This window comes from Oryzias latipes, chromosome 13 (genome assembly GCF_002234675.1).
Source record: "Oryzias latipes chromosome 13, ASM223467v1".
Lineage (NCBI taxonomy): Eukaryota > Metazoa > Chordata > Actinopteri > Beloniformes > Adrianichthyidae > Oryzias > Oryzias latipes.
Window position 1 is genome coordinate 30768970 of NC_019871.2, and position 12147 is coordinate 30781116.

Sequence of the window (12147 nt, forward strand, 5' to 3'; positions counted from 1 at the left end):
AAAAGAAAGAAAAAGTGTTCCGCTGCAATATCGTGATACGTATCGGATCATCAGATTCTTGCCAGTTCACACCCCTAGTTTCAACAGCAGGCAGTTACAGCTGACAGTTAGAATAGAGCAATAGAAACCAGGCAGAAGCATTTCTGTAGTATAATTAAAAATAAAATTTAATACCAGAAATACTTTTTCATTTTCAAAATGTCACTGCATCAAATGACACAAAACTAAGACGAAAATTAAATCCTCCAAAATACTTTTTCAGTTTTTTCTTTAACACTGCTGATTCTGTGACATAATTAAAGAAAAAATCCAAAGATGGGTTTTCATTTTCACATGCACCACGCAAAAAGTGTTGCATTATTAATTTCCAGTCAGCATTTCCAGGAAGGAGGCGGGGCGATGACGTCAGTGCGTTGTTGGTCCAACCAGCAAACGGCAAAAGTTCAGCATTGCGAAATATGTGCTAGCGCTGTTTATGGGGCTGCAGCTGTCCTCAAACAGCAAGATCAGCGGAAAATATCAGGAGAGGATCTTCTTATTGGTGTTATGATTATTATTAAGGACCTTCTCACTCATAATTTTTAAATCCATGTGGTCAGTGCTTTATTCTTGGGTGCAAGGACCCAGAAGACGGGTTAGCATTAGGCTAATACGCGCTAACAACATTTAGCCGTGGATGAACTTGAACTCTATGCGGGTAATGCAGCAATTAACATCTTGGATGTAAATATGTGGGAATTACATCAGCCTTTATTTTGTCTGGACACCACTGGAAACCAAATTCATGTGGTTGTTTGCATGGTTTGTCAGTCTGCGTAGCAGCATTTCCCCTTTTGTGGTCCGGAGCTTCGAACTAGCTTAAGGGTGCTTTGATACGGTATCGCCGTCCAAAGATGAAGCTAGTCCGGGGGAAGCTTTGACCCACGGGGCGTCCAGCTGCGGTCCGAAGCTCAGGGCCACAGAACGCAGAAATGCTGCTGCGCAGAACTGAGAAACAGTGTAAACAATCAGGAGCGCACAGAGTAACAAAGCACCCTCCCCTGCCGCTAACATGAAGCTACAAGCCTGGCTGCTCCGCTCAGAGACATGTCTGTGTCTCCCTCCCTCATGGAAATGCTAACTGCAATTGAATGATGTTACACTTTTTGCACGCTGGATGTGAAAACAAAAATGCAATCCCATCTTTGCATTTTCGCTTAAATTTTGTCACAGTTGAAGTAGAAAATGAAAAATAAGTTTCAAGGATTGATCTTTAATTTTACATTTGAGTCATTTGATGCAGTTACATTGTTAAAATGAAAAAGTATTTCTGGCATTGACTTTTATTTGTATTTATGCTACAGAAATGCTTCCATAGACAGAAATCCCAGGAAGAGCAGCTTTACACATGCGCGTGCGTGTTTGACACGGGCTCGAATGACTGTACCCTCGCTTCTCGTGAGACTCCGTTGTCTAGTATCGCGAGATTTAACCAGCTGTTTGGTCGATGTTTTCAGACTGGTGCAGGTCGTGCAGCACGTGGGGAGGAGAGCGGCACTCGGACCGTCTACATAGCTCTGCCATCCGCTCCGCCGTCACCGTGGCGGCTCTGACGCTCCTGTCTAACGGTGAGTACGGACGCGCGCGGAGCTGCGGCCAGAGCTTCTCATCATCCGCAGAGTCGGACTCTGGTCCACTCCGAGTCCGGCTCCAGCTTGCGTCCTGGCTGCGGGGCAGTGCTGCGGTCATGGGCACCACCGGCGTCCGTCCGTCCCTCCGGAGTGCGCGCGGACTCCGGCTTGACAGCGGCGCTCCCGTGTCATTGACCCGCGTGCCCGCTCGCTGCACCGGCGGAGCTGCAGCGAGCTAGCCTTTGTCCCTGTTGTGTTACTGAAAGTGCAGGCGCTGTTTTTCGAGTCCCGTTACGGCTCGGACCCATCGAGCACTGAGCCCGTTTGCACCTGGACCGAACCCGGTCCGGTCTCGGTGCGCGGGCGCAGGCTCGGGGCTTCGGTGCTAGGACCGTTAGCATGCTAGCCTGAAGGACTGAGGCCCGCGCGGCGCACTCAGAAGACGTCCTCTGACTGTGCGTGACGCACGCACGTGCTCCCGGCCGTGAGGGGCTCCTTCCAGACCCGGGGGTCCGCGAGGGTCGGAGCTGCCCCCACACGAGGTCACGATGACGTAACGGAGCAGTCACCCCGGTGCAGAGGGGATGCCGCTGAGAGCACGTGCAGATTTTAATTCTCAGGTGCGCTGTGACGTCATATTAGTTCTCCGGAGCGAGCAGGTAACCCCTCTCACCAGGTGCCGAGCTGTGAGTGCTAAACCGGTCAGGGCCTGTGCACCGCGGCGGACACCGGCTGCCTGTCGCGAGCCGGCTGTGGCCCGGGCTCCGTGGGTCTGGTGTTCAGCACGGCGAGTGACGGGACATGTGGTCACTAGTGTTTTATTTTTGTCCCGACTGGCAGCTGCAGGGAGGACTACTGACCCAGCAGGCGCGCATGTCCGTGAACGCAGCACGAGCAGCGGCTCCGTGTCCGCAGTTAGACTCCGTGTCGGACAGCCGAGCTTGGCGCGGCGGCGGGATTTAACTGTGAGAGGATGATGTGTGGTTCGTGGTTCGAGTTCAGTAGCTGACCGTCAAACGGACAGTCCCGCGTGCTTGTATTTTTTTTTTTTTTAATTTGCACGTGCTGCTCACTTGGTGACCTGCATTTGCTGCACGAGGAACGTTCACGGACGGCTCGGCCTCCTTCGCTTCGGCTGTTCGGGTCGCTATGATGAGATTGTAGTTCGAGGACAGAGCTCGGCCACGCCTCCACGCGGGGCTCTGAAGTCACGGCGCGTGTTCGTGTGAAGGTCACGAGGAGTGCAGCTAGACGTTGGTGTGACGGCGGGCTGGGCTTCGGTCGTGTGCCGTACCCTTGTTCAAGGTGAACCTGTGCCGCACCACCATTTTACGCTTCTGTCCGAGCTGCACCTGAACGCAGCAGGAGGTGTTCAGCCCCCGTGCTTTTTCCAGCGTGCTGACGGTGAAGGGAGCTGATGTGGGAGTTTATCGGGAATGTTTATGGGCTTGCAAAGGCTGCTGGTCGTAAAACGGATAAATAATCTAACTTAACCCGGTTTTAGAGCGCTGTCCATGTTTCTGCAGCTCCTGTTGCAGTCCAGCGCTAACTTGGGGGCAAACAACACTCATTGAACGCAGCTGGAAGGTTGAGGCTGGATTCAGATTCCTTCACTTGGTCATCTGTAGATGTTCACGGAGGAGAACCTGGAACTGGATAGTTTAAAGCAGATGGAGGATTTTGCATGATCTTACAGACTGTCACTGAACCAACATGACGGATCCGGACCGAGCTACACTGGATCACAGGGTGGTGGTCTAGTGAGGCCCCAGAACTCATGTAAGGCCTTGGGGGTCCGAGTCCGGCTTGAACCGCTCCACCCTGAAGCTCCTCCAGGCGGAGTGGGCTTTCTCAGAGGCCGGACGGGCCTCCACTGGACCAGCTAAGCCCCCTCCCCTCTAGTCTCTCTGAGACCAGAGCGCACTGGGAGGACAAGTCAATCAAAAGTCGTAATTGTCATCCGATAGCGGTTAGAATGAAGCTTGTTACAGACTCCGATGGAAACCATTTCTGTGTTTTTAACGTCTTCTGGGAGCCTTTTCTCGTGATGGACATGATTAAAGATTAAAAACGACATTCCTTAGTATTTTTCTATTCCAGTTGTTGATAATCGGGAGCAGTTGAGAAAAAAAAGCGTATTTGTAACGTAGAAAATACGGTGGGCGGGGCCATAGTCTACCTTCTCTGTGGCTTCCCCCATTCTGATCATCCACCTGCAGACCAATAGATCCATGAACGTCTTTGTTTTTCTAGTCTGAGCTGGAATTTGGATCAGAACTGATAGATCTCCATTTACTGCAGCACTGCCAATGTTAGCTTGATTGTCTGTTAGCTACGTGATTGTCCTCTGCGTGGTTGTCGTCAGCTTGGTTGTGATTGTCGTGGTGGTCGTCTGCGTGGTTGTCTGCATGATCGTCGTCTGCATGGCGGTCGTTTGTGTCTTTGCTCTCCTGATGGGGGGGTCTCTCTGTCTTTCAGCTGTCGGACTACCGAGGAAATGCCTCTGAGGTTTCGCTCTGTGGTTCCCTACACGCTGCCTGGGGTCCTGGTTCTGATCGGCTGGTGGTGGTTCACCTCCCGGAAGAAAGAGCGGCTGGTCGGCCAGGGCGCGTCAGAGGCCCCTCCCACCCCTGTGAGCCTTAAAGCATGTCAGGCTGAAGGCAGCAATGGTTTGGTTGAAAAAGGCACTGTGCACTGCCCACAGGAAGCAGACTGCCCCACCCTCAGACCTGCAGGGGTCAATGACTTGAGCTCACAGCATGAGGGGGGCTCCCAGGACTCTAAAACAGCACCTTCACTGGACCTAGGTTGTGAAGATGCTTCGCCGCCCCCCTGCAGAACAGGCCTGGGGGAGTTTGAGGCCCCAGACTCTCCTCTGGCTTCTCATGAAGATCAGGAGTTCTCAGAGCGACTGTTGAAGGAGCACACGGAGCCAGAGGGGGGCTCCCTGTTTGCTTCGTTGGAGAGACGTCCAGATGAAGACTCAGGAGTCGCTTCAGGAGCCTCCGGGGGGGCCTACCTGCCCCCCCAGGCTTGTGATGTCAGCATCTCGTGCACAGCGGCGCCTCTGACTGACGCGGAGCGACCAGAGCCAGAGGGTGAAGTTGCGAAGCATCAGGGTTTTGTCCATTCGCAACACGAGTTCATCTGCCCGCACACCCCCCCCAAAGGCTCCGGGGGCACCCCGTCAGAGGCTGACCCTCTGGAGACGCCCCCCCCATCTGTGCAGAATTTACATCAACACATCCTGACCAGCACGCCCACGTGCCCCACCTTTTCAGCAGAAAACGCCCTCCAGGGAGGCGCGGAGGAGCTGGAGCTCCTGGCAGCTGGACTTATAACCGAGGTCATCTCTGCAGCCACTCAGGAGGTCCTCGGGGTCTCCAGCTGCAGGGAGCCGGACCGCGGCCGGACCGGCGAGGAGCCACGCCTACAGGAGGAGGAGGCGGGGGTGTCACTTCACTGTCAAGTCCTGACGAGCTCGTCGCCAGGAGGCGTAGCAGAGGAGCAGCTCCACAATGGCTGCTCCTCAACAGCAGGATGGGGCGCTGGTGGGGCCAGTATTCCTCGGACAGATGAGGTCCGTAGCGACGGCTGGTCTTCACCCTCCCACCAAGCCCCTCCCCCTTTAAACACCAAAGAGAAAGGCGGAGAGGGAGTGGCGCTGGCGGAGGACTCCGCCTGCAGCACATGCCACTCTGAGGACGGCGTCAGCAGCGAGGAGTTGCAGAGCAGCGCCTTCGACAGACCGGCCGAGGCCGTCCAGGTGAGCCACCTGTCAGAGGACGGCGGCTCGTCCCAGCCTGACAGCAGCACCGAGGACAGCGCCATCAAGAGGCTGAATGGGCTCGGCCTCAAAAACGGAGCACACATCACCTGTGAGGCAGACACGGACCAGTCCGGAGGTGAGGGGAGGGCTCGGCCCTGCTGTGGCTGGGGGCTGATGGGTAATTTTAAGTCATGTTGGGGAGAGCAACAGAGGATCCATAGGGCAGGTGTAGCGCAGGTGGTGCATGGGGTAGCAGAGGCTAAACTACCCCAGAGGTAGTAACCAAATAGGTTACAGCAGCATGACCCAGGCTCACCTGTGCTGACCCGGGTCAGGGTTAAACCCCAAAAGAAGGGATGGGGTATGCAGTCTGAGAGAAGACATAGAAGGGTGGGGTCCAGGAGAAAAGGGAGATTTCAAACGATTTGCAGAGTCGGCAATGAAGAGACAGACATTTGATCTGAAACGTCCCTTCAGAACTTCCGTTTGAGCCCAGTTCTGCCTGGATTCCTAATAGCAGACTGCGTTTGTGGCTCTGGAACTGCTGCCCTGACAGTTGCCGTGGTGATGATCACGTTTGTCTCACCTGTCCTCCTGTAACTTCCCACTCATGAGACCAGCAGAACTAGAGCTTAAGAGTTGAAGTTTCAAACAAACTCAGGATGGGATCTGAAGGACAGCCTGCATGTTCTCCTGCGTCTCTGTGTCCAGGTTCTGACGTCAACAGCATGGACTCTGTGGACAGCGGCTGCACCATGGGGGCTGCAGAGGGCCAGGCGAGCGGCGCCGCCTCCTCCAGCTCAGGACTCGTCATCTGGGAGATCGAAGTGCCAAATGTGAGTAGAACCTCCGGGCGTTAAAGGCTGCAGACGGAGCGGCGTCCTGACCTCGCCAACTTTCTCTTCCAGCGTTTTGTGGGGCGGCTGATCGGAAAGCAGGGGAGATACGTAAGCTACCTGAAGCAGAGCTCTGGTGCAAAGATCTACATCTCCACCCTGCCGTACACACAAGACTTCCAGATCTGTCACATTGAGGGTGAGGCAGTGTTACAGGGACACACCTGGACTCCCCATGAGCCTCTGACCCCTTCACTTCTCTCCAGGTGAGCAGCAGCAGGTGGACAAAGCCCTCTCACTTATCGGCAAAAAGTTCAAAGACCTGGACCTGACCAACTTGTACGCGCCCCCTCCACCACCGCTCACGCTGCCCTCGCTCCCCATGACGTCCTGGGTAAGGACGAGCTCTGCGCTGGCAGTCTGGGACGCTGAAGAGGGATGTTGAGGCCTGTCCTGTGTGCTCGTCTCTACAGCTGCTTCTGCCCAGCGGCGTGACGGTGGAGGTGATCGTGGTCAACATCGTGTCAGCGGGCCACATCTTTGTCCAGCAGCACACCCACCCCACCTACCACGCCCTGAGGAGCCTGGACCAGCAGATGTTTCTGTGCTACTCGCAGCCCGGCACGCCGGCGCTGCCGTCCCCTGCTGAAGGTGGGTTCCTGTCCCAGCATCCGGACCTCCTCTAGTGTGCCTGTGGCAGCTCACCTGCTCTCCTCTCTCCTGCAGTCGGTGTCATCTGTGCAGCTCCTGCAGGCGAAGGAGCCTGGTGGAGAGCTCAGGTCATCACCTTCTACAAGGAGACCAACGAGGTGGAGATCAGATACGTGGACTACGGAGGCTACGACCGAGTCAAGATCGATGCTCTACGGCAGATCAGGCGAGTGCCACCGGGCCGTTTGTGGGCGGTCCTCTGCTCTCTAGCATCTGGTCTGGACCTTGATGGAGTCAGCAGGTTCAGGTTCATCTAGTGACAGACTGCAGGTGAAGCGGTCAGTTCCCCGGCCTTTGTCAGGCCAGGAGGCTGGTCCGTTCACACTTGGACTTGAGGTCCAGCTGCCCCGACTCAACTTTAAGACGTGGTCAGCAGGATGCATGAGCACCTTTATGGACATAAACAGAGTGTGCTACTGTGGGTGTATGTGTGTAATCCTTAAATGTCCTTTAAAAAAGGCAAACATGAGGTAAAGGTAAAATCCTAAATTATGGTAAATGATTCTGTTCTGTTTCCCAAAACAGCCATATATACAGGCTGTAGGAATCCCACTCCGTTCACCTTTAATCCATCTCAAAGCGTATAGTGCTCTTTAGTTATGGTTATGCCGTTTTTAGCCATAATAAACGTTTTCTTGGACTTAGTTTCTGCAGAGCAGTATGAGTTCATTAGATATTCCTCTGGGTTTGCACAGAGCGACCCCGCCCCCTTCAGTTTTGTGAGAGCATGTTTTCTACTACAAGGCTTTTTCATCAACCATCGGAAGAGATGGTCAGAAAAGCACTTTTAGGATGAATTTTCTTTATCAATGAGAAAAATGCCAACGTTAGGTTATGGGACTGGGTCTTCAGCTGTCCTCTACAGAGCAGCACGGATGGCGTTTTGGGACAGAACTGTGCATTACGTTCCCCTTTTGTTCTTCCATCATTCAGTGTGTCATTGCTTCTTGTGATTGTGTGCAGGTGAAGTCCAAAAGAGTCTGACCCTCATTAACCTCTACCTCTGTGGTGTTTCTTATCTTTAGATCCGACTTTGTGACTCTACCATTTCAAGGTGCAGAGGTGCTGCTGGACAACATCGCCCCTCTCCCAGGTACCTTGCTGGTCACTTTAACTTTTTTCTTCAGTCAAATCTCTGAATTGGAGTCGGGACGTTCATATTCGATCCTTTTTCAAAGAAGTGGTGGCATTTTCTTTGGCTGCCTCAGCCTCGCCGTCTGCTGGTGGTTTTCCCAGCAGGCAGCTTGTTTTCTCGTGGAACCACCAGCTGTGTAACGTTTGTGATCTTCTCCATCAGGGGAGGACCGTTTCTCCTCAGAGGCCACGTCGGCCTTTGAGGAAATCACCAGAGGTGTGGCCCTGCTGGCACAGGTGAGACAAGCGCCCGACTGAAGCCTCACCAGACCGGCTTCATGTAACGGCCCGATCCTCTGCTCTGTGTGAAGGTATCCAACTATGACAACAACACGGGGCTGCCGCTGGTCCACCTGTGGAACATGCTTGGAGAAGAGGTATGGCTCCTTGAGGTGATGCTGAGAGCCCTCCCATAGAGGCAGAGAGCCATGTGTGGCTGTGCACACACGCCTAGCTCCTGCCTCCGTCCTCACAGGACCAATGCTCTGGTGGCCTGTAGCACCAGGCTAAATTTGAGTCTGAATGACTGAAGATATTTTAAGGTTGAGGAGAAAAGCGACATCAGTCTGACGAGGAGAGTTTGCAGCAGCTGCATCCAAATCCCCTCCGCTGCCACTTATTGTCAGGCAAACATTGTCCTGTTTCCTGACCTTTGGCCTCCAGCGGTAAATGTCAGCAGAGATCCTGAAGAAGGTCTTCCGGTCCGTGTGCAGAATGGGACTTTCCCACAGCTATATGCAGGGCGACAGTGGATAGATGAGCTCTCTATACGTTATCGATGGAGACCGATGGACTATTTAAAGCTGCAACATGGAAATATGGCATCCTGGACCATATAAAGTGTATAAAATAACCTCACCAGTCAGTTCAGTCCAGCTGTAACAGTTCCCATAGTTTTCAGGCTGTAAGGTACAGGAGGTGAGACAGTCAGAACACAACTGTTATCAGTGACTCCTGATTGTAAAGGGGTTCTTTGACAGCTTCTAGACCAGGAAGCACTTAACTGCATCCAGACATACGATGAAGACTACAGCATGTGTGCTTGTATGTCTGCATGTCTACAATTCTTCTGTCTCATCGGTGTTCAGTGTTGTGACCAGAAAGACTCCTGGAAGCGGACTTTACTTTCTCCTTTTGGAGAAGGGGCACGGCGTTTGCTCTAAAGGAGGTAATGGCGTCAGCAAAAGGGACACACTTCTGGGTCACGTCACACAGGAAAGATCCTCCTTTAGAAGGAGAATGAGACAGAACCCTGCCGTCTGTGACGTTCGGCAGAGGTTCTGGGATGCAGAGGATTACAGGAGCCATTCTTCTCACACAGCAGGCCGTCTGACGGACATGGTAAAGCTAGTTTTGGCTCGTCCAGGTACACGGAGGAACACTCCTGGATGAGCCCGGCTCCCCTGGTTCTGTGTTGTGTAGGTCTTATGCAGACCCCCGTCTGATGCTGTGCGTGTCCTGCAGGTGGTCTCCGTGAACCGGACGTTGGCGGAGCGCGGCCTGGCTGTTTGGGTGGACGGGTTCTGAACCGGGATGTGGTTCCAGTTCCACACACTCCTCCCGCTGCTTCCAGTGGTCACCAGAGAGGGTCCAGGCTGTCCTGAGGACCCGACCCCACTACCACTGGGTCTGAGAGGATTGTCTCTTTGTTTTTTGTTTTTTTGTTTTCTCCCCCCTCCCCACTTATTCTTTGGAAAAGAAATTAAACTTTGTTTTCGGGCAGAACCTGCCGAGGCCGCTCTCCCTTGTTGTTCACAAACACTAAGAAAAAGGGACGAGGTCGTTTTTACAAAAAACTCTATTGTAACATAATAAAGGATGGTCAAATATTTTTTTAGCCCCCGTCCTGCGCTCATGTTTGCTCTGGGCCTTTGCACACTGTGACCCTCCCCCCTCAGCCCTGACTGTACTGGCTGTAGTGGGCCAGGTTGGTTCTGAGCTGAAACTTGGCTGTTGGGTGGAAGTTCTGCTGCCCTGAACGGGTCTGATGCACATCTTCAGAGGAAGGACAGCACAGACAGGCCTGGGGGTGGGGGGGTGTCACACTTGGACCCATCAATGAGCAGGCTGATCAGAACCACAATGACCTGCTGTTGTGACTTTTAGGCAGATGAAGGACTTCAGTCATTACTACATTGTGCAACCTCAGGGTATCCAGCAGAGGGCGGGGCCACAAACGCCACCTGCACAGGTGATAGTAGAAGAAAACAGCTTTAAGGGATCATGTCTGTCAGAGGCATTTCATTTACCAGAATCCGAGAGGAACCTAACCGCACCTAGTTTGTATGAATTGAAGTGTGGCTTTTGATCTGCAGAAGGAATCATGAACCAAAATATCCCAGAGTCCTTTCCTTCTGCCCCTCCATCCTTTCCCAGCTTTGACTCTGGTTTGCACACTTTAGTGTTGTTCCTCTGGTTTTAGCTCCGTTGGCAGCATCTGTATCCATTCAGTCAAGACACGGATGTTTAAAGTCAGAAGACGGCATCATCTGCAAACATGACAATCTCATTTTCATCCAGACGTCTGGATCTGGGACTTTTCACATTAGTCAGGTCTTCATTCCTCACAATAAATGCATTCTAGTAGTTGTAGTTTTCATCTGTCATATCAATCCCGATCCTGTCCTTGTCTCGCTCCGTCTCTGCAGCGTGTCTTTGCCTTCCGTTCTCTACAGTGCTTCATTTTCTTTCCAACTCATCAGATAGTTATTTGCCCTCCATGTGGGGTTGAAGTTCACACTCATCACACCGTTGATGCCCCCATTCAAATGGTTCCTGCTGATGGGGGCAGGAGGGCAGCTTTCTGACCCGTCTCTGGTTAGGGGAGGGGCATCCATGGACCTGTTTCAGGGCAGCTGAACTTTTACTGAAAAAACATTGGAGATCAGCTCCTCGCTTTGACCGCCACTGGGGTCTTTTGTCTCACCTCCAGCCCTAAACCCAGAGCCACACCCACCTTGTGATAAGCCCTACCCCTTCTTTGTAAATAAACCACTGACTGAACTTTTCTATGACAAAGTGCTCTAAAGGGAACTGAGTTTTGCTTCGGCTTGAGCCCCCCGCCCCCATGTCTGTCCTCCAGCTGATGCTGTCGGGTGTCGTGTGGCCCCACGACGTCTGCCCGGTTATTTAAGTGGCTGTAAGCAGGAGTGCCCCAAGGCGTCTGCTGTGTACAGTTGAGATTTTGTTAGTCCTCGGCTGCTTTGTGGATTGTACAGATGTACTAGGAAAGAATAAAGCTATTCAAAGACTAGTGTGCATCTTTGTGGTGTGTGTATGTGGGGGGGGGGGGGGTACCACCACCGCCACATTTATCATAACACGTTTACAATACAACAATAGCAAATGTCAGCTCCACGTCAGTCTCTGGATCAGTTGGAGTGACCGCTGATGTAGTTCATAGTGGGCTTTAGCGTCTACACTCATTTGATTTGTGTTGGGCTGTAAACTGGGAGAACCTGTTATCTGTTTTTATCCGTAAATACTAAAGAGACTTTATATTTAAATAAAATAAACCATGAATAAATGCAGTGGTCATTTGTTATTTCCAGTAATTCGATTTAAAGGTTTTCAAGATGTCTTCACATTAATATCTTTATTATTTTCATGTTAACACATTGACGTTTTTCCGTATTTAATTTGTTCTTTTCTTTTGTTGAGTTCATACTATATAAGGACAGGATTCAGAAAAGCTACAGTAACACAGAATCTCATAAAGTGACAAACGTCACTCAGCTGATCCAGATGCTTTAAGTAGACTTACAGAAAACCTTCAGTCTACTCCAACAGCATTTATTTTAATTTAACTTATTTTCATTTTTTTCTTATTGTCTTGTTCTCTGTGTTCTCTCGGTCTGCGTCTTGTTGTGGTGAGTGGATCTATAGACTTAGACAATCCAACATTTAAAAGGCAGAAAAATGTTTGATGAGAAATACTTAGACGACTCCTGCTGCAGTGTGGGACTCAATAAAAAGAGAAATCTTAACATTTGAGCGACCTCTCCTCTGTTTATTTACATTGATGCAAAGACACCCAAAAGGAAATGTGGGTCAGGATCAGATCTGAACAAAATGAAGTTATTTTTCA

General features: G+C 51.8%; 1 protein-coding gene across 4 annotated transcripts; it reads left to right on the forward strand.

Moving 5' to 3' along the window:
* Positions 1 to 1392: 1392 nt before the first annotated feature.
* On the forward strand, positions 1393 to 11313 carry akap1 (A-kinase anchoring protein 1). Of its 4 annotated transcripts, none has more exons than XM_023961967.1 (11): positions 1393 to 1607; positions 4089 to 5515; positions 6091 to 6215; positions 6288 to 6414; positions 6482 to 6609; positions 6689 to 6866; positions 6942 to 7092; positions 7952 to 8019; positions 8224 to 8297; positions 8372 to 8437; positions 9525 to 11313. In XM_023961967.1, exons 2-11 carry the CDS (start codon positions 4108 to 4110, stop codon positions 9585 to 9587), a joined length of 2388 nt encoding a protein of 795 aa, XP_023817735.1. In that variant the 5' UTR covers positions 1393 to 1607; positions 4089 to 4107; the 3' UTR covers positions 9588 to 11313. The 4 variants fall into 4 exon arrangements, with proteins under 4 accessions (XP_023817735.1, XP_023817737.1, XP_023817738.1 ...); XM_023961969.1 differs by lacking the exon at positions 1393 to 1607 and adding an exon at positions 1694 to 2269; XM_023961970.1 differs by lacking the exon at positions 1393 to 1607 and adding an exon at positions 1694 to 2230.
* Positions 11314 to 12147: the final 834 nt, after the last annotated feature.

Coding starts and splice junctions, on each gene's coding strand:
- akap1 (XM_023961967.1), top strand. CDS start 4,108: ATGCCTCTGAGGTTTCGCTCTGTGGTTCCCTACACGCTGCCTGGGGTC. Junction 5,516..6,090: donor AGACACGGACCAGTCCGGAG/GTGAGGGGAGGG, acceptor CTCTGTGTCCAG/GTTCTGACGTCAACAGCATG. Junction 6,867..6,941: donor GCTGCCGTCCCCTGCTGAAG/GTGGGTTCCTGT, acceptor TCTCTCCTGCAG/TCGGTGTCATCTGTGCAGCT.